The following is a 22,635-nucleotide window of genomic DNA, read 5'->3' as shown; positions in this document are numbered from 1 at the left end:
TTGTCTAATCCAGTGGAGGTACATTGTGACAACATTGGCGCAACTTATTTGGTCGCAATGCACTCACGTACAAAACATGTTGACATTGACTATCATTTTGTTGGCGAAAAAGTGGCCAAGGAGAACTCAAAGTTTTTTATCTACCAACTGAACATCAGCTTGCAGACATTTTTACTAAAGGCCTATCAATGGCACGTTATGCTTATCTTCGTTCCAATTTGACTGTTTGTGAAAAACCGGTTCAAATTGCGGGAGGGTAATAACCTGTAAAATATTCAATGTAATATTAGCCCTATCAAAGGGGCATTACTGTCATGTAAATATGCAATGCAATATTGTAGACACCCCATTTTGTTTTGTTTTAATCAACAAATAAATTAGTGTGTTAAATCCATGTGAGAACCCCCTCTATCATTGATTTATATGTTTTAGGTCATTAATATCTTGATCTGACTTTACGGATCATCAATCGGGACAAAATAAGCTAGGGTCACTTCATAGCCCGGACCCTGATTCCATTCCGAGACCCGATTTCCGTAAATCGTTAGATCAATGGCAGATCATGACCTGGGTCTAACCATCCAAAACCACCTAACCTCTCCTCTCATCCTAACCATTCAAACCTCACCTAACCTCACCTAACCTCTCCTCCCATCATAACCATCCAAACCTCACCTAACCTCACCTAACCTCACCTAACATCACCTAACCTCACCTAACCTTACCTAACCTCACCTAACCTCACCTAACCTCCTATCCCATTCTCCTATAAATACCCTCTCATCTCACCAAAGAAAAGGAGGAAAAAAAAGAAAAGAGGAGAGAACCCCTCTCTTAGAAAAATTCAAGCCCTCTCTCTAGACCAAATCCCTCTTCTCCATAAGTTTGCATGGAATATCGTCTACAAAAAGGTATGTCTTTTGGAATTTTATTTTCTTTTCTATATTTGTAGGATTGAGTGTTGTTTTGCGTATATTTTGGTTGATGTCATGTTTAATTTTGTACTAGTTTGGCCTTGGTCATGTTCTCACTTATGCTAAATATAATTAATGTGTTAGGGTCATTAGAACCTATTTGCGATGGGATGTTGAAATCATTGGCTTGTTAGGGAATTCAGATTTCTTTTGGGAAAACAATTCATTAAAAATTTTGAACATTTACAAGAAAGAAAACTTGAATTTTACATGAATTATCAAAACCCATTTAATTTGGCTTACAAAACCTCCATCTTTCAATTGATAACAACAGCCCCCACTCCAATTTGATAACAACAGCCCCCACTCAATCTCAAGAACCCAATATCCATACCCCACCTTGCCAAGTAGATAAAAACAACCCCTTTTTCAAACATCCCATTTGAATCTAATCTCAGGCCCATTCAAGCCATTTTTCATATTCACCGTCTTTTAATCACTAAAAAAATAAGAACTATCAAAAGAAAACATGGGGGTGCCAATATCATTCCCGTCATAGTGCTAGCTGTTAGACTTTAAACAGATTTTTCGACCTCTAAACAACAGAATCGTGGGAAATGGTTAACTACAAAGTAGTAGATATTTTCGTGCCGTTTCCAACGAGTATTCGTGCTAGATCAGACAGCGAGCGGTTAAAAAGTTAAGTCCAAAATGGTTGCGGCACACCTTTAGGCATTTCCAGTTTAATGTTGCTGTCCTTTTGTTTGCAACACAAATTCGAACCTCTAAATCACAGATTTACAAACAATGGAGAACTACAAAGTTGTAGCCCTATAAAAGATCTTTCCAACGCATGTTTGTACGTTGAATTTGGCCAAGCGGTTAAAGAGTTACGACAGTTTTAGTGGGCTGCATTTGTCAGATCTTTTAATGGTCAATGGTTTGTCGAATTTGTGCAATTGTCAAAACTTGGTTGTGTTAACGTCATTTTCCAAACCAAAATCGAAAGACATTAATCTAAAGTACATCCAACCTAAAATTAACAAAACTAAAATTCACCCATTTAAAATCCACTGATAAAAATCCGTTAAAAGCCATTAACCAAAAGACCACTAAAAATTTCAAATGAAACTAAAACCTTCTAAATAAACAACTTTAAAAGCTACCAAACACACTAAATACCTTCAGATAATAAAAGCTTCAAGAAAACTCTAAAAGTTTCCACAAACCCAAAAGAATTCGAGATTCCCAAGAGCCGGTGGATTCAAAATTCCTTTAGGAACCCTTAGAGCCCAATTTAGGAACACTGGTGTCGTGTCGTGTCGTGTCCTAAGTTTTAGGGAGTCCTAGGTTTTAGGGAGTCCTAGAGTCAGGAGTCCAGCCTCATCACGGACGTTTGCTATGTATAGCAACCGTGCCATAGGTTTAGTTACACTAGTCACCCGATCTTTTCCATAGGACAAGCCTAGTAAACTAGGATGTAGGCTAACCTGCATTAGTCTAAGGGACAACTTGCATTTAGATAAGAATCATATAGCATCTTCGATGAAATCCTAAGATAATAAAATCCTCAACTTGAATTAAATAACTTCTCTTAAAACTGTTGAAACAGTCAATCCCGTCTAGGTCGGTGTCTTAGTTGAGTTAGGCATATGTAACTTAGCTTAGGTGCACCGAACTACGTCGACTCTGATCCCAGTGAGGCTTGGGTACGTAGGCAGCTTGGATGTCTGATGGCATACCACCCGCGAGTCGGCACCACAAACAAATTGTGGTGTTTTGTATATTAATATTCTTGTAAATGCTTAATCAAATCACTTAGGACTTTCCATTGAAATTAGAATTCTAGGATGCATGTCACTTAGTTCGCACATAAACATAGAGTTGAATGAGCCATTTAAAATAAATTCAAAAGAGTTAGCTTTTGGAATCGAAGACCGATTATCGGGCAGGAATGGTGCATGTGGTGGATAAATCCCCATACCTTCCATTCTCGTAACCAGGTAGCGAGTCTAGATTTCTGGTCAATTATGGGTCCTAGATCCCACATCTAGGTGGCGACTCTGTCATTTTCTTTCGTGTGGAATTCGGGTTGCCTTAGTGATCCCAAGTTCACATGAAAGATGAATTCAAATCAATATTAAAATGCACACGCCAATCGCGTGGGAACGAGAGACCAAGAGAGAGAGCGCGGCGGCTCGCGCCCCACACCCCTCTCGCGGGATCCGGGTACCACAGTCTGGCGACTCTGCTGGGGACCACCTAACTTCATTAAAATTTCAAAAGATAATTCATTTGAATTTAATTTAACTGGCTCATAAAAACTCTATACTTGTTAGATTAGTTTGTCTTGTTTTATTTTCTCATCACATTTTACTCGAACTTAACCTAACAAAACCTGAGGGCATCATAGATTGCGCAAACATATTGCACACACTTACATCACTTGCATCTAAACTCTTGCATCTCACGTGCACACACGTCCTATTTTAGGAACCCGGAGTGTTATCTAGCATGGTTGACTGGGATTTCATCACCTGGTGCCTCTGTGCTAGAGAAGCATTCCACCCTTAGCCTAGTACCTTTATGGTACGTAAACGGATCTCTTGTTCACGTACTGATACGCCGGACACTGGTACAGTATATCGAACAGGGATTCGCGCTAAGGGAACTCTTGGCCTTACCCCTAGATTAACCCACACATGCATGTAGTATACGAACACATGTGCATCATGTGTGTGAGCCTAGTTTAGGATATCCTACCCATTGGTGTCTAGATTAGGCCGTGGTCCATCTTCCAATGGTCACGATCGGTCCTTAGATACACGAACAAAGTCATGAGTCGAGATTCTCTCTCCACTCCGATAGATTAGGATTAGGGTTGATGCCTTCAGGTAACACTGATAAAATGTGAAAAAAAAAAAAAAAATTTCCCTTTGGGTTAGGATATAAATCCCATAATTTTCAAAGATCTCATAGGATTAGTCATTCATGATCTATCCGTTGAAAGCAATCTTATGCTATCTCATCTAATCTTTTGATCGTGCGTCTTTCGTTCTTCTGTCATACGATTCGATCGTATCTTCATGCCATCCCCTAACTGGCAGATGCAGAATCTCACAATCTTTCGATTATGCGTTCTCATGATCTGATCATGCCTGGTCCAGATAATCCAATCTTGCTTGTACCCCTGGTCTGTTCCTCCTCTAGGGGCTACCTTTTTCAAAATTATTTTGCTAAGTCCTTCAGAGTTCACTCTCAGAATCATTGAGCTAGGGGCATTTCCCTATGCGAATCAGTCATCATTGTCCAAAATTGAAAGTATCAGCCATGATGATGTTCAGAACGAACCAGCCTTCGCCGAGCCTTCAACGCCAAACAGTTGCAGCAGTTAAAGTTTTAGTCACTTACTATTTTATGTTGAGTCAGTCATCATGGTCAGTATAATTGTTGAGTCCGGTCTTACAGTTAAAGGTCAATGCCTAGTCCAGGCAAGTTATCTTCTGTTTCTCTTTCTTATTTAGAGTTGTGAATCGTGAGCATGTTCAGGATAGGTCGTCTGATGTAATAGCTTTTCTTTAAATAAAATTTCAGTCAGTTCCAAAAAGTTCACTTGTGTCTGTTCTTAAGTGTGCTTCTGATCTTAAAATAAGACTCCCTCCTCAAATGAGGACAAAATTGACGAAACTCCACTTGAGTCACAGCAATTACTTGAACGAGAGGAGGAGCGCCAATCCCAACCTTTCAAAGATGAAATTGAAATGATAAACACTGGCACTGAAACTTTGATTCAGTGAATGCCGATTGAAAATACATTACCCTCTAAAGAGTGTGAAGAATTGATAAAATTATTTCAAGAATAAGAAGATTGTCTAGAAAAGCTACAACCGATACCAGGGGCAAGACATAGATGGAAAGCTCAAAGAAAATGAAGAAAGTGAGAAGATATATGCTATACAAGGGGCATAGAGTGGAAACAACTTTCATATTTCCAATCAATGACCTTGGTTCTCAAATTCATAAAGCCAACAAATTCAAGATGAAAAGTTCAAGAGCAAACAATGAAAAGTGATCATCAGATATCGAGAGTACGAATCCATAGATGGAGGATGTCAAAGAACAAGTTTCGCTCTATGAAAGTCAAAAGCACGTATTAGAATCTTGAAAGAAGAAGATCCATTATCTCTTACCTGGAAATGCCGTCAAACTCCGCGAAAAAAAAAAAAAAAAAAAAAAAAAAAAAAGAGAAAAAAAAATAATCAGTACCAGAGGGACTCTAGTAACCTAGATCGATTCCCAATCTGAACATCGAAAGGCCTCCTTTGGCCGATTAAATCCCAAAATCAAAACCCAATGTCAAAAGAATACCGATTTGCAAACCCTTCGAGCCTAAATCAAATTTTCTTGAAAACCCATCAAACTTGGGGCATTCCCCCGAACTACGCGAGACCTGATCCCTATACTGGGGTACGTAGGCAACTCGGTTGAACCGAGTTCGGTCGATTCAAAAAGGAAAAGAAATTCAATCCTTTCAAAAAAAAAAAGAGAGGGACAAGTTCCAAAAGAAGAGAAGTTAATTGTTCCAGAAAGAAAAGAAAAAAGAAAAAAAAAATCAAACAATTTATCTTCAAACTAGGGGCATTCGCCCTGAACTACACACGACCTGATTCCTACCTTGGGATATGTAGGCGACCTGTTCACAGGTTCGGTCGAAATCTTTGTTGAGCCTTAAGCCATTCTTTGAAAAGCCCTATCCTACCTATAAAAGTCCTTCTGGTGTTCAGAACTAATGAGCTAGGTCCTGAGATACAATAAAAAAATGAAATGATGATGAATAAGAAAAATAACGGAGTTTGAAGATCTGCTAGACTGAAAACCTGAAAGGGCGGTCTAGGCAAAATTTAAGATCATTCCCCTGCTAAGTTGAAAACCCGAAAGGGCGGCTTAGGCAAAAGCTAAGGGGATAGCCTGCTGGATCGAAAACCTAGAAAGGTGGTTCAGGCAAAAGTTAAGGCTAGCGCGGTCCGCCAAGTTAAAAACCCTGAAGAGGTGACTTGGTCACGGTAAGAGAATCAGTATAAGAAGGCAACAGCCGGTATCAAGACTGAAGATCAACTGAAGTTCAAGCAAATTCAAGTGATATCCTCAAAACTGGGGGCATTGAAGCTAAGCAATCTTAGGGGTCGTAATTAAATTCTTGAGGCATTACTATTTCGAGGAAGAAGTCCGGTGTTTACCAATTGAAAAACTATTCCTTGAAAGGATAGACTTACCAAACAAAACATTAACTAAGTCAGAAGCATCACTATGTTTGTCAGTATAGTCAGTCAATCTTTATTATTCTAAGTTCACTCCTTCAGGGCTGCTCAATCCTTTGAGTAGTGCCTTTCATCTAAGTTTTCTCTTTAGAAAGAGTCAATTGTCGTTCCTATGTCCAAATGATGTAACTGTCTTGGTGAAGGAGGCCAGGCCTAGGCAGCTCCCTGCAATTATACCTGAAAGAGCTCGAAAATTTAGTCAAACAACTTCATTTCAAAGAAGATCAGCTCAGAAAAATTCAGAAGTAGAAACATCAGAAAGCCCAGCTTCCGTAAAAAGATCATACCCCAGGAAGGCACCTTAAGCTTGGAAGAACCTCAGATGCAATGGTGGTTGAGCCAATTTCTCAGAAAGATGAACCATTCAAATTCATAATTCCCTTCCGGTTAGTTATCCTGGTCAAGAAATGTTTATCTAAACACCTGTCAAGAAGCAGATCCCGCTTTTCCATGTTAATATCCAAGAGAGTCGTTGTTCTAAATTACCAATCTCAAATGTCTTGTTCAAGGTTTCAGTTATCAAAATCCCCAGAAGACAAGACCAGCAGTCTCTTTGAGAAAAATCTTGTTGAAGTTTCATAAAAATGTTCCTAATCCATTCTTGCTAGTAATGGTTCTTCGTTCCAAAGGTTTGCCGTTTCATCATTCGTCAAAGTCCTAGTTTCCAACATCTTTGTCGGGCACGATCCATAATATCCCCGATTTCATTGAGTTCAAAAAAATAAAAAATTCATCAAATCCAATCTTACGTCAAATTCAAGTTCATGGAAAATCTCTAAATTCTTCGAGCCCGTTTGTGAACGGTACCTCTTTTCTCGAGCCCATTTGCAAATGGCCTCGTCTTCTCCTTGAGCCCGTTTGTGAACGGTGCCTCATCTCTCGAGTCCATTTGTGAATGGTTTCGTCTTCTCCTTGAGCCCATTTGTGAACGGTGCCTCATTTTCTGAGTTCATTTATGAATGGTCTCATGTCCTCCTTGAGCCCGTTTGTGGACGGTGCCTCATTTCTCAAAAAATCAAAAATTCATCAAATCCAATCCCCAATTCAAAAAATCCAATCCTACGTCAAATTCAAATTCATAAAAATCTCTAAATTTTTCATTGTTGAATTCATCAATCAAAGCTATCTTGTGTCGTCGAGCCCGTTTGTGAACGGTGCCTCATTTCTCGAGCCCATTTGTGAATGGTCTCGTCTTCTCCTTGAGCCCGTTTGCGGACGGTACCTCATTTCCCAAAAATAAAAATTCATCAAATCCAATCCCCGATTCAAACAAATCCAATCTTACGTCAAATTCAAGTTCATGAAAAATCTCATGTCCTCTTTGAGCCCTTCTGTGAAAGGTGCCTCATTTCTCGAGGCCGTTTGTGAATGGTCTCGTCTTCTCCTTGAGCCCGTTTGCGGACGGTACCTCATTTCCCAAAAATAAAAAATTCATCAAAACCAATCCCCGATTCAAACAAATCCAATCTTACGTCAAATTCAAGTTCATGAAAAATCTCATGCCCTCTTTGAGCCCGTTTGTGAACGGTGCCTCTTTTCTCGAGGCCATTTGGGGATGGTCTCGTCTTCTCCTTGAACCCGTTTGTGAACAGGTTTCTCATTCTCTGAGTCCATTTGTGAATGGTCTCATGTCCTCTTTGAGCCCGTTTGTGAACGGTGCCTCTTTTCTCGAGGCCATTTGTGAATGGTCTCACCTTCTCCTTGAGCCCGTTTGCGGACGGTACCTCATTTTCCAAAAATAAAAAAATTTATCAAATCCAAATCCTTAATTAAAAAATAAAAATAAAAATCCATTCCTACGTCAAATTCAAGTTCATAAAAAAATCCCTAAATTCTTCGAGCCCGTTTGTGAACGGTGCCTCATTTCTCGAGTCCATTTGTGAATGGTCTCGTCTTCTCTTCGAACCCGTTTGTGAACAGGTGTCTCATTCTCTGAGTCCATTTGTGAATGGTCTCATCTTCTCCTTGAGCCCGTTTGTGAACGGTGCCTCATTTTCTGAGTCCATTTGTGAATGGTCTCGTGTCCTCTTTGAGCCCGTTTGTGAACGGTGCCTCATTTCTCGAGTCCATTTGTGAATGATCTTGTCTTCTCCTTGAGCCCGTTTGTGAACGGTGCCTCATTTCTCGAATCCATTTGTGAATGGTCTTGTCTTCTCCTTGAGCCCGTTTGTGAACGGTGCCTCATTTCTCGAATCCATTTGTGAATGGTCTCGTCTTCTCCTTGAGCCTGTTTGTGAATGGTGCCTCATTTCTCGAGTCCATTTGTGAATGGTCTTGTCTTCTCCTTGAGCCCGTTTGTGAACGGTGCCTCTTTTCTCGAATCCATTTGTGAATGGTATCTTCCTCCTTGAGCCCGTTTGTGAACGGTGCCTCATTTCTCGAGTCCATTTGTGAATGGTCTTGTCTTCTCCTTGAGCCCGTTTGTGAACGGTGCCTCTTTTCTCGAGTCCATTTGTGAATGGTTTTCTATCCTCCTTGAGGCCGTTTGTGAACGGTGCCTCATTATCCAAGTCCATTTGGGAATGCTTCTTATCCTCGTTGAACCCGCTTGTGAGCGGCGTCTCATCTCCTTCTAAAAACTGTTTGAGAGCGATCTTTGTCCTTTCCCTTCAGAATCCATTCGAAAATGATATCTCATTCTCTAATTGCCCGTTTGTGAACGGCGCCGCATCGAGTTTTTATTATTATTCAAGTTCTAGGGTTTCATCTAAGGTTTTGCATTATGTTAAGGTGCGTTGTGTCTAGAGAGTCCTTTGTCGATTAAAACTACGCAAAATGGTTCTGTCATTTTTAACTTTGGTATTCAATGACTACGTCATCTCTACCAAAGAGGGGCATCTGTAGACACCCCATTTTGTTTTGTTTTAATCAACAAATAAATTAGTGTGTTAAATCCATGTGAGAACCCCCTCTATCATTGATTTATATGTTTTAGGTCATTAATATCTTGATCTGACTTTACGGATCATCAATCGGGACAAAATAAGCTAGGGTCACTTCATAGCCCGGACCCTGATTCCATTCCGAGACCCGATTTCCGTAAATCGTTAGATCAATGGCAGATCATGACCTGGGTCTAACCATCCAAAACCACCTAACCTCTCCTCTCATCCTAACCATTCAAACCTCACCTAACCTCACCTAACCTCTCCTCCCATCATAACCATCCAAACCTCACCTAACCTCACCTAACCTCACCTAACATCACCTAACCTCACCTAACCTTACCTAACCTCACCTAACCTCACCTAACCTCCTATCCCATTCTCCTATAAATACCCTCTCATCTCACCAAAGAAAAGGAGGAAAAAAAAGAAAAGAGGAGAGAACCCCTCTCTTAGAAAAATTCAAGCCCTCTCTCTAGACCAAATCCCTCTTCTCCATAAGTTTGCATGGAATATCGTCTACAAAAAGGTATGTCTTTTGGAATTTTATTTTCTTTTCTATATTTGTAGGATTGAGTGTTGTTTTGCGTATATTTTGGTTGATGTCATGTTTAATTTTGTACTAGTTTGGCCTTGGTCATGTTCTCACTTATGCTAAATATAATTAATGTGTTAGGGTCATTAGAACCTATTTGCGATGGGATGTTGAAATCATTGGCTTGTTAGGGAATTCAGATTTCTTTTGGGAAAACAATTCATTAAAAATTTTGAACATTTACAAGAAAGAAAACTTGAATTTTACATGAATTATCAAAACCCATTTAATTTGGCTTACAAAACCTCCATCTTTCAATTGATAACAACAGCCCCCACTCCAATTTGATAACAACAGCCCCCACTCAATCTCAAGAACCCAATATCCATACCCCACCTTGCCAAGTAGATAAAAACAACCCCTTTTTCAAACATCCCATTTGAATCTAATCTCAGGCCCATTCAAGCCATTTTTCATATTCACCGTCTTTTAATCACTAAAAAAATAAGAACTATCAAAAGAAAACATGGGGGTGCCAATATCATTCCCGTCATAGTGCTAGCTGTTAGACTTTAAACAGATTTTTCGACCTCTAAACAACAGAATCGTGGGAAATGGTTAACTACAAAGTAGTAGATATTTTCGTGCCGTTTCCAACGAGTATTCGTGCTAGATCAGACAGCGAGCGGTTAAAAAGTTAAGTCCAAAATGGTTGCGGCACACCTTTAGGCATTTCCAGTTTAATGTTGCTGTCCTTTTGTTTGCAACACAAATTCGAACCTCTAAATCACAGATTTACAAACAATGGAGAACTACAAAGTTGTAGCCCTATAAAAGATCTTTCCAACGCATGTTTGTACGTTGAATTTGGCCAAGCGGTTAAAGAGTTACGACAGTTTTAGTGGGCTGCATTTGTCAGATCTTTTAATGGTCAATGGTTTGTCGAATTTGTGCAATTGTCAAAACTTGGTTGTGTTAACGTCATTTTCCAAACCAAAATCGAAAGACATTAATCTAAAGTACATCCAACCTAAAATTAACAAAACTAAAATTCACCCATTTAAAATCCACTGATAAAAATCCGTTAAAAGCCATTAACCAAAAGACCACTAAAAATTTCAAATGAAACTAAAACCTTCTAAATAAACAACTTTAAAAGCTACCAAACACACTAAATACCTTCAGATAATAAAAGCTTCAAGAAAACTCTAAAAGTTTCCACAAACCCAAAAGAATTCGAGATTCCCAAGAGCCGGTGGATTCAAAATTCCTTTAGGAACCCTTAGAGCCCAATTTAGGAACACTGGTGTCGTGTCGTGTCGTGTCCTAAGTTTTAGGGAGTCCTAGGTTTTAGGGAGTCCTAGAGTCAGGAGTCCAGCCTCATCACGGACGTTTGCTATGTATAGCAACCGTGCCATAGGTTTAGTTACACTAGTCACCCGATCTTTTCCATAGGACAAGCCTAGTAAACTAGGATGTAGGCTAACCTGCATTAGTCTAAGGGACAACTTGCATTTAGATAAGAATCATATAGCATCTTCGATGAAATCCTAAGATAATAAAATCCTCAACTTGAATTAAATAACTTCTCTTAAAACTGTTGAAACAGTCAATCCCGTCTAGGTCGGTGTCTTAGTTGAGTTAGGCATATGTAACTTAGCTTAGGTGCACCGAACTACGTCGACTCTGATCCCAGTGAGGCTTGGGTACGTAGGCAGCTTGGATGTCTGATGGCATACCACCCGCGAGTCGGCACCACAAACAAATTGTGGTGTTTTGTATATTAATATTCTTGTAAATGCTTAATCAAATCACTTAGGACTTTCCATTGAAATTAGAATTCTAGGATGCATGTCACTTAGTTCGCACATAAACATAGAGTTGAATGAGCCATTTAAAATAAATTCAAAAGAGTTAGCTTTTGGAATCGAAGACCGATTATCGGGCAGGAATGGTGCATGTGGTGGATAAATCCCCATACCTTCCATTCTCGTAACCAGGTAGCGAGTCTAGATTTCTGGTCAATTATGGGTCCTAGATCCCACATCTAGGTGGCGACTCTGTCATTTTCTTTCGTGTGGAATTCGGGTTGCCTTAGTGATCCCAAGTTCACATGAAAGATGAATTCAAATCAATATTAAAATGCACACGCCAATCGCGTGGGAACGAGAGACCAAGAGAGAGAGCGCGGCGGCTCGCGCCCCACACCCCTCTCGCGGGATCCGGGTACCACAAATATAAATAGCAACCAAAAGTCATAACTGACTCAAGGTTGCAGATTCTCTCAATTCTCAAATCTCTTCAAGATAGACATAATTTAATATGCTTCAATTCTTTGAAATTCAATATTTAAACAAAAGAAGTTGATAAAAGCAGATGCTTCTTGCCACTATAGTGCTTGCTTCATTATTTGTTGTTGTAACAGTAGCTCCTGAAGCTCCTGCTATTCTCTCTCTGAACTACAGACAGGGGCATCTTGGGGTTGTACTCCTTTCTAGAGGAGAAGGTATGGCTGCAATAGTATCCACTAGTCTTGCTTCAGTGTTTGTCAATTTGAAGGAATTGGAAATACAAGAAATTAAATCAATATGGGGTGTTGAGAAGGAGCTGGAAATGTTACAGAGCACAGGGAAAGTAATTCAAGATGTGCTTGAAGATGCTGAGGAAAAGCAAATTCACTCTAAGGCTGTGCGAAATTGGCTTCGTAAACTAAAGGTTGTGGCTTACGACGCTGAAGACATACTGGACGATATTGAGACAGAAGCTTTACTATCTATGTTAAAGTACGGAGTTCAACCAAGCAAGAGAAATCAGGTGCGGAAATTCCTCTTCTCTTGTTTCAGTTCTAAGAACCATGTTTTGTATCGAAGTGACATTGCACATAAGATAAGCGAGATTAGAGCGAGGTTAGATGTGATAGCAAATGAACGTAACTTCCATCTGGAAATAAAGATAGAGGAAAAAAAGAAGAAGAGAGACGTCTCCAAACTAGCTCTTTAGTAAACGAATCTGATGTCATTGGTAGACAAGTCGACAAAGAGAAAATAATAAAATTGTTGGAATCAGATGATGAATTTTCTGTTATTCCCATAGTTGGCATGGGTGGGCTTGAGAAGACTACTCTTGCGCAGTTCATCTATAACGATAGCAGGGTTGAGAATCAATTTAAACTGGGATCATGGGCTTGTGTGTCTGACGATTTTGATGTAATAAGAATAACAAATAAGCTGATTGAATCTGCAACAGGATCCAAATGTGATCTCTCCAACATGGATGTCATGCAGCAGTGTCTCCAAGAGTTACTAAGGATCAAAGATTTTTAATTGTTCTAGATGACATGTGGGATGACAATCAAAATCATTCGGATAGTCTATGAGTGCCCCTTGGAGTTGGAGCAAAGGGAAGTAAAATTATTGTAACTACACTAAGTGAAAGGGTTGCAAGGATGATGGGCACAATTCCTTCCCACTCTTTGGAGGGGTTACCAGTTGATGATTGTTGGGGATTGTTTACTCGGAGGGCAAGAATTTTAAATGCCCATCCGGAATTGGAGGAAATTGATAGGCAAATCCTGTGGAAGTGCAATGGCCTGCCTTTGGCAATAAAGACATTGGGAGGCATCTTGTCTTCAAAAAGGAATGTGAGTGAGTGGGAAAGCATCTTGAAAAGCGAAATATGGAAGGATGAAGAAAATGAGATTTTGCCCGCTTTACGACTGAGGTACCACCACTTACCAGCAAATCAAAAGCAATGTTTTGCCTACGGTTCCATATTTCCGAAAGATCTTGGGTTTCAAAAGGTTGTGTTGGTTCAACAATGGATGGATATGGGCTTCATTCAGCCCAAAGGAAGCACACTCCTAGAAGACATAGGTACGGACTTATTTGATGATTTATCGTTAAAGTCTTTCTTTCAATATTCGCATCAATTTGGTGAGACTTCAATATACAAGATGCATGATCTCATGCATGATCTAGCAGAATCCATCTCAGGTGATGAATGTCTTAGAATGGAACATGATATGTCACGAACCATCCCTAAAATGGCCCGTTATATATCATGGTAAAAGAGGATTTATTATCTTTGGAGGACTTATACAAATTTAAAAGCTTACGCACTTTTCTAGTGAACACTCAATTTTCCTTCAAGACACCAATCATCAATGATCCATTCACGGAGTTGAGATTCTTGCGTGTGTTGGATTTGAGTTGGACTGCAATAAAAAAGTTCCCAGATTCGATTGGCCAATTGAAACACCTACGCTACCTTGACCTCTCTTACACGCACATCGATCGGCTGCCTGAATCAGTAACTAGTCTCTGTAATCTGCAAACGCTAAATTTGGTGTGTTGTTTAAAACTTGAAGAGTTACCCAAAGGCATCACGAATCTGATTAATCTACAACATCTTGATTTAGATCAGAACTTGTGGTACTCAATTTCTTTGCCACGAATTGGAAAATTAACTTCTCTCCAAACATTGTCGAAATTCACGTTGTGTAAAGAGAGTGGATGTTGGATAGTAGAGTTGAAGAACATGAGGAACCTTAAAAGAGAAATTCACATTTCAGGTCTTGATGACGTGGTAAACACGGAGGAGGCAAAGGAAGCCAATTTGAGAGATAAAAAACACCTTAATGAGTTGGGGTTGGAATGGAATGGGTATGATGATAATTCAGAAGATGAAATAGTTAATGACGAGAGGCTATTTTTTTATTTTTTTATTTTTTATTTTTTTATTTTTTATTTTTTTAACCCGGAACAGATTGCGGCCCCGGGGAGGACCTCAAAATATTATATAGAAATTGCAAAATTACAAGAAGAGGGCTAATCGACTCGCTTCTAAATCAGAAACCAAAAAACAACACATTCCCTTAAAACCGCCCACCACCTAGGTCATCCTCGACCGGAGATTAGGAAGACCTAAAGCATCACATCTTGCAGCCCCACGGGCCGTGGTTGGCATTTCTGACCAGCCTTGATAAATTCGGTTCAATTTGGTAATAACTGCTTCATTTGCGAGAGCGTCCGCAACTTTATTGCCTTCTCTGAATTGGTGTTGATGGGAGAGGCAAAGTTGATCCATGAGTAACATCATCTCCGTCCAGAAAGAGGAGATGGACCACGAGTAGCTCTCTTTCTTTGAAATGAGATTCATCAACACCTTGATATCCGATTCTACAAAGAGGTTCACTATTCCGAAAGCTTTGCATAGCCTAAGACCGTCCAAGAGCGCCCTTGCTTCTGCCACCATGTTGGTGGATGTCCCATAGAAATAGGCGAAGGCAAAGATAACTTTTGCTTTAGAGTCATGCATGACTCCGCCGCCTCCTGATTCTCTCGGGTTTCCCTTTGACGCCCCGTTGATGTTAAGCTTAAAAAGACCATACACAGGTCTTTCCCATCAAATCCAGATTTCCCTGCTAATTTTTTGATTCCGAACGTCAATCTTCAAATCCTCTAAAGCAAGCCGGTCCAGCATGCTGATTTCTTTCGAGAATTTTTGGCTAGTTCTCACTGCTCTTAAATCACTCACAACTTTCTCTATAACCCAGTTTATATTGCTGATCTTGCCTTCCATTCTTCTCAAGCAGCGTTCCTTCCATATGTGCCAAGGGATAAGCAGGGCTGACATACCCAGGAGAAAACTTGCCTGAGATTTCCTTAAGCGACCAATGGCCATCCAATCTTTAATTCGGCTTCTCACTGGTTGCAGGGGGAGGAGTTGTACCACCCAGAGACGAGCAAAAAAACCCCATATACTGCTTGCTAACTCACCATTCCCTAGGAGGTGGTTTACAGTTTCTTCTTTGGAGGAGGGGCAGCAGTTGCACTTTGAAGCTATTTGTATCTGTAAATCTTTAATTCTGTTATCTGTCGGGATCGCATTGTTGAAGAGTTTCCAAGCAAAACAGCCCACCTTTGTGGGAATATAGTCCCATATTCCATGAGACCAGTGTACGTTTTCACCTTGGCTTCTGCTTAATTCCCATGCTGATTTGGTGCTGAATTTCCCTGAAGGCATTTTAGACCAGATTAATTTGTCTTCAACTTGGTTGATAGCAAGGTGAATGCTGTCCAGAATGGCTTGCCATCCGTCAGGTAAGAATTGCAATATTTGTTCCTTGACCCATCCTCCTTCACTGTTGATCAAATCACTAATTTTGCAATTCAAATTCATGCCTTCTGCTCTAATTGTATATTCCACAATTGGGTTTTTCCTTACCCATACATCTGTCCAGAAAAACACATCTCCTTTCCCAATAGACCACATCGCATTTTCCTACCACAAGCATTTTGTGGCCAGGATGTCTCTCCATTGTTTTGACGATGTTGCATTTGGCTCCACATAGTTGAGGTGCTGACCCCTACAGTACGTAGATCTCAAGAAAGAGCTCCATAACCCTTGATTCTGATGGAGCCTATGGAGAGCCTTCATACGGAAAACAACGCACAAATCAACCATTGCTTTTGTACCTAAACCCCCTTCATCTTTGGGCTTACATATTTGCTTCCATGCGACCTAGTGGTTCCTTGCCCCATAATCTGATTTACCCCACCAAAAGTTTGCCATTAAGCTGTCAATGCGTTGAAGGACTTTCTTGGGGGGGCTCATAGCTGAGAGAATGTAGATGGGCATGCTAGCTAGAACATGGTTGATTAGAACTAGCTTGCCCCTTGCAGTTAACATTTTTCCTTTCCAACCTTCTATCTTCTTCCTGACTTTATCAACCAAACCATCAAAGTAGCATGCTTTTGGCCGGCCCAAATAAAGAGGGGCTCCTAAATACATTATTGGAGATCTCTTTTGTATATACCCTGTACATTTTGCAATGTCTCTCTGCCTGCTTGATTTCATCTTATCTGAAGAAGTGAAGCTGCTTTTGTTTTCGTTAACTAACTGCCCTGACATTACTTCGTATCGCTTTAAGAACCTCATGATCTGCGTCAAGCTTGATTTGCCTCCATTAGTGAAGATAACCGTATCATCCGCAAATAAGCAATGGGAGATTGGGGTGCTGCCTCTACTTGAAATTTTTAGCTTTTCCATCAAGAAAGAGCTTCGAGATCCCTCTAATGACGAGAGGGTATTGGAAGGCCTCCAACCCCACACAAACCTCAAAAAATTACTCATAAAATCGTACGGAGGTCTCAGCTTCCCAAGTTGGATCGGGCATCTCTTTAATTTAACAAACATTGCCTTTAGCGATTGTAGAAAATGCGAACATCTCTTGCCTCCTGATGGCCATCTTCCCTATCTTCGTGAGCTTACATTAAGCGAATGCCCAAAGCTGCAGGTGTTTCCCAAAGCCAACCTTCTTCCTGCCCTCACAATGTTGGATATAAGTGATTGTGAAAATTTGAGTGCCCTCCCGATGCTATCATCTCTTTGTGATTTAAAACTAGCGAGGTGTGGTGAGAATCTATTTGGCTCATTAGCGCCTAACCTCACCTCTCTTTCCATATTGACTATCAGAAAATTTAAACGCCTAGGCTCACTACCATGTGGGTTCCTGCTACCCTTAACTGCTCTTCAGAGGTTAAACATAGAATGCTGTGATAAATTGAGGCATTGGCCCAAGTTCTTGTTGCAAGAACTGCCCTCTCTCCAACAGTTGAAGATCTATGACTGTTTCAACCTAAAGTGCTTGGAAAATTAAGAGGAGGGGCTTCCCACCACACTCAAAACTCTTCAAATCCATGGTTCTAGGCTCAAGTCCATTCCCACTCGACTGGAAAATCTCACCTCCCTCAAAGAATTGATAATTGAATATTGTCCTCAACTCCATTCCTTGTTTCCTGATAATACAAATAATGACTATGGCCTCCCCATCACACTTCAATATTTTAAGATATCAAGTTGTCCTAAACTGAAGCAACGGTGTAGCGAGGGCGGACAAGATTGGCCGGCAAGGCATAGGTGTGATCTCACTCTTTATTTAAATGTTCTCCACTATTACATTGTTATAATTGAAATCTCCATAATTTTAAGAAAAATTAAAATAATTGGGCCAAGAAAGATCCTTCCCTATGAAATACACGGAAGCATGGACGAAGCATCTAAGAAAAGGATGTGGTTTCGATTTCAGGCTTAGAATCAGTGCAGGAGGTTAATCAATGGAATTCGGTGGTGTAAGAAGCTTCTAGAATGCATGTGAGATTGAGGAGGTTAATCCATAACCACCATAGGTAACAATAACAAAATTAAATGTTTATTTTTCATTTCTGTTAACCAAAATTTCAGAATGTCTGTTTGTATTGTATGATTCATGTTTTTTAGTGATATTCCTCGAGTCTTCAATACATTCAGCCCACTCCAACAATAGCAACCATTTCAATTTTTTATGGGTATGCTTAGTTTTCTTTTCGTATTTTAATGTTAAAAATGCACGACATTTCTTTTTTATTTTTTTTAAATGGTCTGCATTTCTGTTCTTATAAATTGCATTTGCCTTCCAACTTTATTGAGACAGTATTTTTATGGGTTTTGTGTTGTTATCATGGTTTTGTTCGATTGCTTGCCTATGTTTGGAGATTTCATTTCCTCTTTTTCCCTCTATTTGGCTTCTTGTATCCATTCTTTTATTTTTTCATCCCTGCTTTTGGTATAATTTTGATGGGTTTGTGTCCTTTCTTTCTTGAATGATTTGTTTTATATATTTGTTTTTTCTGAGCTCATTTCTTTTTCCTTTTCTAATAGATTGTGGCATCAATTCCTCACAGCCATTTTCTCTTAGGCTTTGTTGTAGACATGCTAAAAAGAAAGTACCTATGAGAAACCAGTGTTATGAGAAATGCAATCATTTTGAGAATGTTTTGAATCATTCTGGCACCATGATGATGATACCGGGTGTTCATTAAACTGTTTAATCAGATTTCAACTCTAAAGCTTCAGCGACTGCCTCAGTGGAAAGCAAAAGAAAGAAACTCTTTGGTCATGGGGAAAGCGATCATAGCAAAGAGCATTTCAGGTTGCCTTTCATTAATTTTCATGGTGTTGGACGTGTTTCAGATTGAAAAAGTTTCACCAGAAGGACATACAACATCCCGAATCTATCTGTAAATTATATTGAAAACAACGGGATTTGGTGGAATCTCAGGTAGCTTGGGGGTGAGATGAAATTTACCTGTGACAGAATTTTATTTTTTATTTTTTTGGAATGATTACCTGTGACTGATATCAACCATTTTAAGTTAGTTGAAGGACGTATATGCATGGCTTTTCTTGGTTGCTATTACCTTTGGTATTCTCTAGCCTTTCGAATTAACATGGGTGGTGAAATGCTTGGTTTTTCATTTTTTTTTAATATATTTAGGTCTCGCGAGTGTGAAGCTAAGGCTTATGAGTGAGAAAATAACAGGGCAAATCTGCCTAGTTTGTCGTCAGCATTCTTTCCAGAATTTATATTTTCCCCTTTATTTCTCTGTGTTTTGTAGTTTTGGATCTTACTATGGAATATGAAGATATGTAAAAGAAAACAAAAAAAATTAGCAATGATATGTAAAAGAATGGATTGGAGTCAAAACTCAAATTTCTCTATATTAAGTTCTAAATCTGTTACTTTCCAATTCCTCTAGACTATCATTACTGCTTGTTCTTCTAAACTATCAGTAATTTTCGATGACTCCAATCTATTCTTTCCAGTTATTACTTTTCACTTGAAGATGGCATTCTTTTGCAGGGATGATTACTAGATCAATCAATCATGGAATTTTACAATTGGTGAAAAAGCAAAGAACATCGGAGGTCTGAAGTTTCCAATAGTTACAATTTTAGGTCTGATCTTTATGTTTGTTTTCTTGGTCTGATAATTCTGCCTTGGATTATATGAATATTATAAATGATCTCATAGGAGATTTTGTTTGTTATAAATTTGGAACTTCTGTGTAGAACTGAAGGACCTTTTTAATCAATAAGGTCCTGTCCGTTTGAGATTCTGACAATCGATTGTGAGCCCAAAACGATTATTGGACTCATAAGCAAACATTATTTATGAGTCCAATAATCGGTTTGGGGCTGATAATCGGTTGTTACAATCTCAAACGAACAGGGCCTAAGGCATTAGGTAAAATCTATGGTACTGCTCGTGATTGAGTTTGTATTGTTTCTATTTATGAGTCCAATAATCGGTTTGGGGCTCACAATCGGTTGTTACAATCTCGAACGAGGAGGGCCTAAGGCATTCGGTAAAGGCTATGGTATTTTTCGTGATTGAGTTTGTGTTCTTTCTTTCAAAGATTAATTTACTCTACTACTTTGAATTGAAAGTGATGTTTTGTCATATATAAACCTTGTGCAGGAGAATATGGAGAGCAAGACAATTCAGTTGTTCGGTTTCTCTTGTATTAATGCGACAGAGCAGCACGGATTAAGGATTTTCTGGAAGTGCATACATGGGAGGGAATTGTTTATGCAATCAAGGTTAGACAGCCCAAGAGTATAGACCTCGGATCAAGAGCACTGAAAATATTTCCCTTTAGGCTAAGAACTTGGTTACATTATCTGTTTCAAGACCAGGAATTTTTATCGGTCTGCTGAAATCTGTTTAAGGCCCCGACTGAGGAGGTCTGGACAAGCAATACAAATGTGGAAAACCCAACAATGTACAAAGAAAAAGAGGACGACAGAAGGTCGGGGGGGGGGGGGGGGGGGGGGGGGGGAGTTTAGAAAGTTGAATATCTCCAAACTATCTCGTTTGACCCCACCCTTGGCTAGTCGATCCGCCTCTCACTATTAGCTGACCTCCTAACCTCCTAACATGTTGGACTCTGACTTAAGCCCCTGCAATCTGATCGTGTATCTCGTCAAAGACCTCTGCGAACCTCCAAGGAGGGATAAATTCTCTCCGTGTCCTGCCCATTTTTGGACTGCTCTTCCCACTGCACCTACTTTATTGGTGTCATTTTCGGCATTTCCTTGGACGGCTTACCCATGTGCGTCCGTCCAAAAAAAATGCAACGTGTTTCCTGCCTTCATTTCTCTTACGCTAATTACTATTCATGGTCATTTCTATGGCTATGATCAGTTTAGATACATCAACAGCCGTTTGAAATACATACGTCGTGTCATTCATCAATTCAGTGATGTATATACTCTTCATGGTCATGGGCATGGCCATGATCATTATATATACATGGACAGCTGTTTGAAAATACAACCCATACACACTTCATGGCCATGGCATGACTATGATCATTTTACCTACATGGACAGCTGTTTGAAATACAGACGTCATGTCATGCATCAATTCAGTCATGTACGTGTTATGAAAAATACACAATTTCCTAAAATCCTAAAATATACCTACGTTAAGATAACAAAATGCCATCATCCCAATAGGGTTTGTTATTGTGAGCTATGGTTTTCATGGTTGTGATGATCTTAGCAACCTTCAATTGAAATGCCTCTGATCAACTTAAATAATTCTAATATATAATAAATTTTATTGCTTAATCATGTAAAATTTGCAAGTGTGCTACACCCTTTTGAGTGAAGTTTGACGAGTAAAGTGTAGAGATTAAATTTTTTAAAATGTAAAAATATAAAAGAAACACATTTTTAAATGGCTATGAAAACCTATTTACATTTCTGCTCAAGTAAAGTTTTAATTTTTTTAAGCAAATTCAATAGGTTTTAATAAGCACGCAGTCCACATTATTCGGGTGATCGAAAACATTCATCTATTAGACCTTGTTTATGTGATCAAAACCAATCATTTCTTGGATAGGGTGCGGCCAGGATGTCTACTTCATAGGAGGGTCCTAACCCTCCGATTGTTGGATTTTAAAAACCTCCACTGAGATTACTGAAGGATGTTTAGAACACAAGTGTGGAACACTTAAAATATATATAAAAAAGTATTCGGGTGATCAGAACAATTCATTTGTTGGGACTAGACTTAGATAGGGGTTCATTTGTTGGGACTTGACTTAGATAGGGTGTGGCCAGAATGTCTTATTCGTAAGATATATGATCCTAACCTTATGATTGATGGGCGTTTAAAATGGAAGATGCAAGTGTGAAACACTTAAAATTTATTAAAAAAATTATTCGGATGATCAGAACCATTCATTTGTTTGGCCTTTCATGGAACTGTATGGTTTTAATTTAGCTGAAGTGCCCCTGAAGAGCTCATGTTCAATTACTAATAGATTAAGACATGCACCAAAAACTTTAATCATACGTGCATTTTTTCTAGTTCATATAAATATAATTAGGTAACACGTACTGATATATTATATTACTAATGCACTTAGGATTTTGGTTTCGATATACGTTTCAATTTCGGTGTCGTTTCAGTGGGGATGGAAACAAAAACATTTCGGTCATTTCTTGTCGGTTTCGGTGGAAATATAAAACCATGTTTATGCGCAGATTTGCTAAATTTTTTTTCTTTCTGTTTCAGATATTTGCAGCATACTTGAATTGATTTGTCTTTATAGGGTGCTTCAGTAGTTATAGAACCATCATCTTGCTCTTTATTGGATTAGATTAATGTCTATTGATGTTTAAATTCAGAACTTATATATTTCAATAAATGTTCTAATTGTGAATGTCTGACGCGTTTGCTTAAATTGTTTGGAATCATACGCATACTGCTCCAATTGAACTAAACCCCTTTAACACTCCTAAAAGTTCAATGGATCTGATTGTGAATCCTAGGTGTGCATTAAACGGTTAAAACGACATATTGCGATTTCTAAGTTCTATGAATTTTGTGATTTTTTTTTAAGACGGAGGGGGGGACCAAGTATGCCCTAACTTGAGCCTAGGATATACTTTAGTAATGATTGCCTTTCTTCTCCAGCACCATAAAAACAAAATGTTCTCAATGCACCATATCTTCTCATTCTCAATGGGTCGATTGCACAGATTACAAAAAAAATGGGAATCAATACAAGTATAATATAGATTGAAAAAAAAAATCATAAGAATGTTCTGCCCATGGTTTAAAATTTCGACTGAAATCCGAAATTCTGGGT

At 39.2% G+C, this 22,635-nt stretch overlaps 2 protein-coding genes and 1 pseudogene across 2 annotated transcripts; 2 read left to right on the top strand and 1 right to left on the bottom strand.

The window, feature by feature from the left end:
- Positions 1–12,028: 12,028 nt before the first annotated feature.
- LOC143879053 (putative disease resistance protein RGA3) lies at positions 12,029–12,975 on the top strand. The gene is made up of 2 exons (XM_077381251.1): positions 12,029–12,558; positions 12,678–12,975. The coding sequence occupies exons 1-2, from the start codon at positions 12,029–12,031 to the stop codon at positions 12,973–12,975; spliced, it is 828 nt and encodes a 275-aa protein (XP_077237366.1).
- Positions 12,976–13,100: 125 nt separating this feature from the next.
- LOC143879052 (putative disease resistance protein RGA3 pseudogene) lies at positions 13,101–13,718 on the top strand (annotated as a pseudogene).
- Positions 13,719–14,542: 824 nt separating this feature from the next.
- On the bottom strand, positions 14,543–14,968 carry LOC143879051 (uncharacterized). Its single transcript, XM_077381249.1, has one exon. The coding sequence runs from the start codon at positions 14,966–14,968 to the stop codon at positions 14,543–14,545; it is 426 nt and encodes a 141-aa protein (XP_077237364.1).
- Between the last annotated feature and the right edge of the window lie 7,667 nt (positions 14,969–22,635).

This window comes from Tasmannia lanceolata, unplaced genomic scaffold (assembly GCF_043159265.1).
Source record: "Tasmannia lanceolata isolate RefF3 unplaced genomic scaffold, GAP_Taslan_0.1 ptg000006l, whole genome shotgun sequence".
Classification (NCBI taxonomy): Eukaryota; Viridiplantae; Streptophyta; class Magnoliopsida; order Canellales; family Winteraceae; genus Tasmannia; species Tasmannia lanceolata.
The sequence above is the reverse complement of the archived record's forward strand: the minus strand, read 5'-3'. Positions and strand labels throughout refer to the sequence as shown.

Bases quoted from the DNA above. Each gene is read 5' to 3' on its own strand.
- LOC143879053 (XM_077381251.1), top strand. From the start codon at position 12,029: ATGCTTCTTGCCACTATAGTGCTTGCTTCATTATTTGTTGTTGTAACA. The intron at 12,559-12,677 runs GTTAGATGTGAT...TGTCATTGGTAG, and splicing joins ATAAGCGAGATTAGAGCGAG to ACAAGTCGACAAAGAGAAAA.
- LOC143879051 (XM_077381249.1), bottom strand. From the start codon at position 14,968: ATGCATGACTCTAAAGCAAAAGTTATCTTTGCCTTCGCCTATTTCTAT.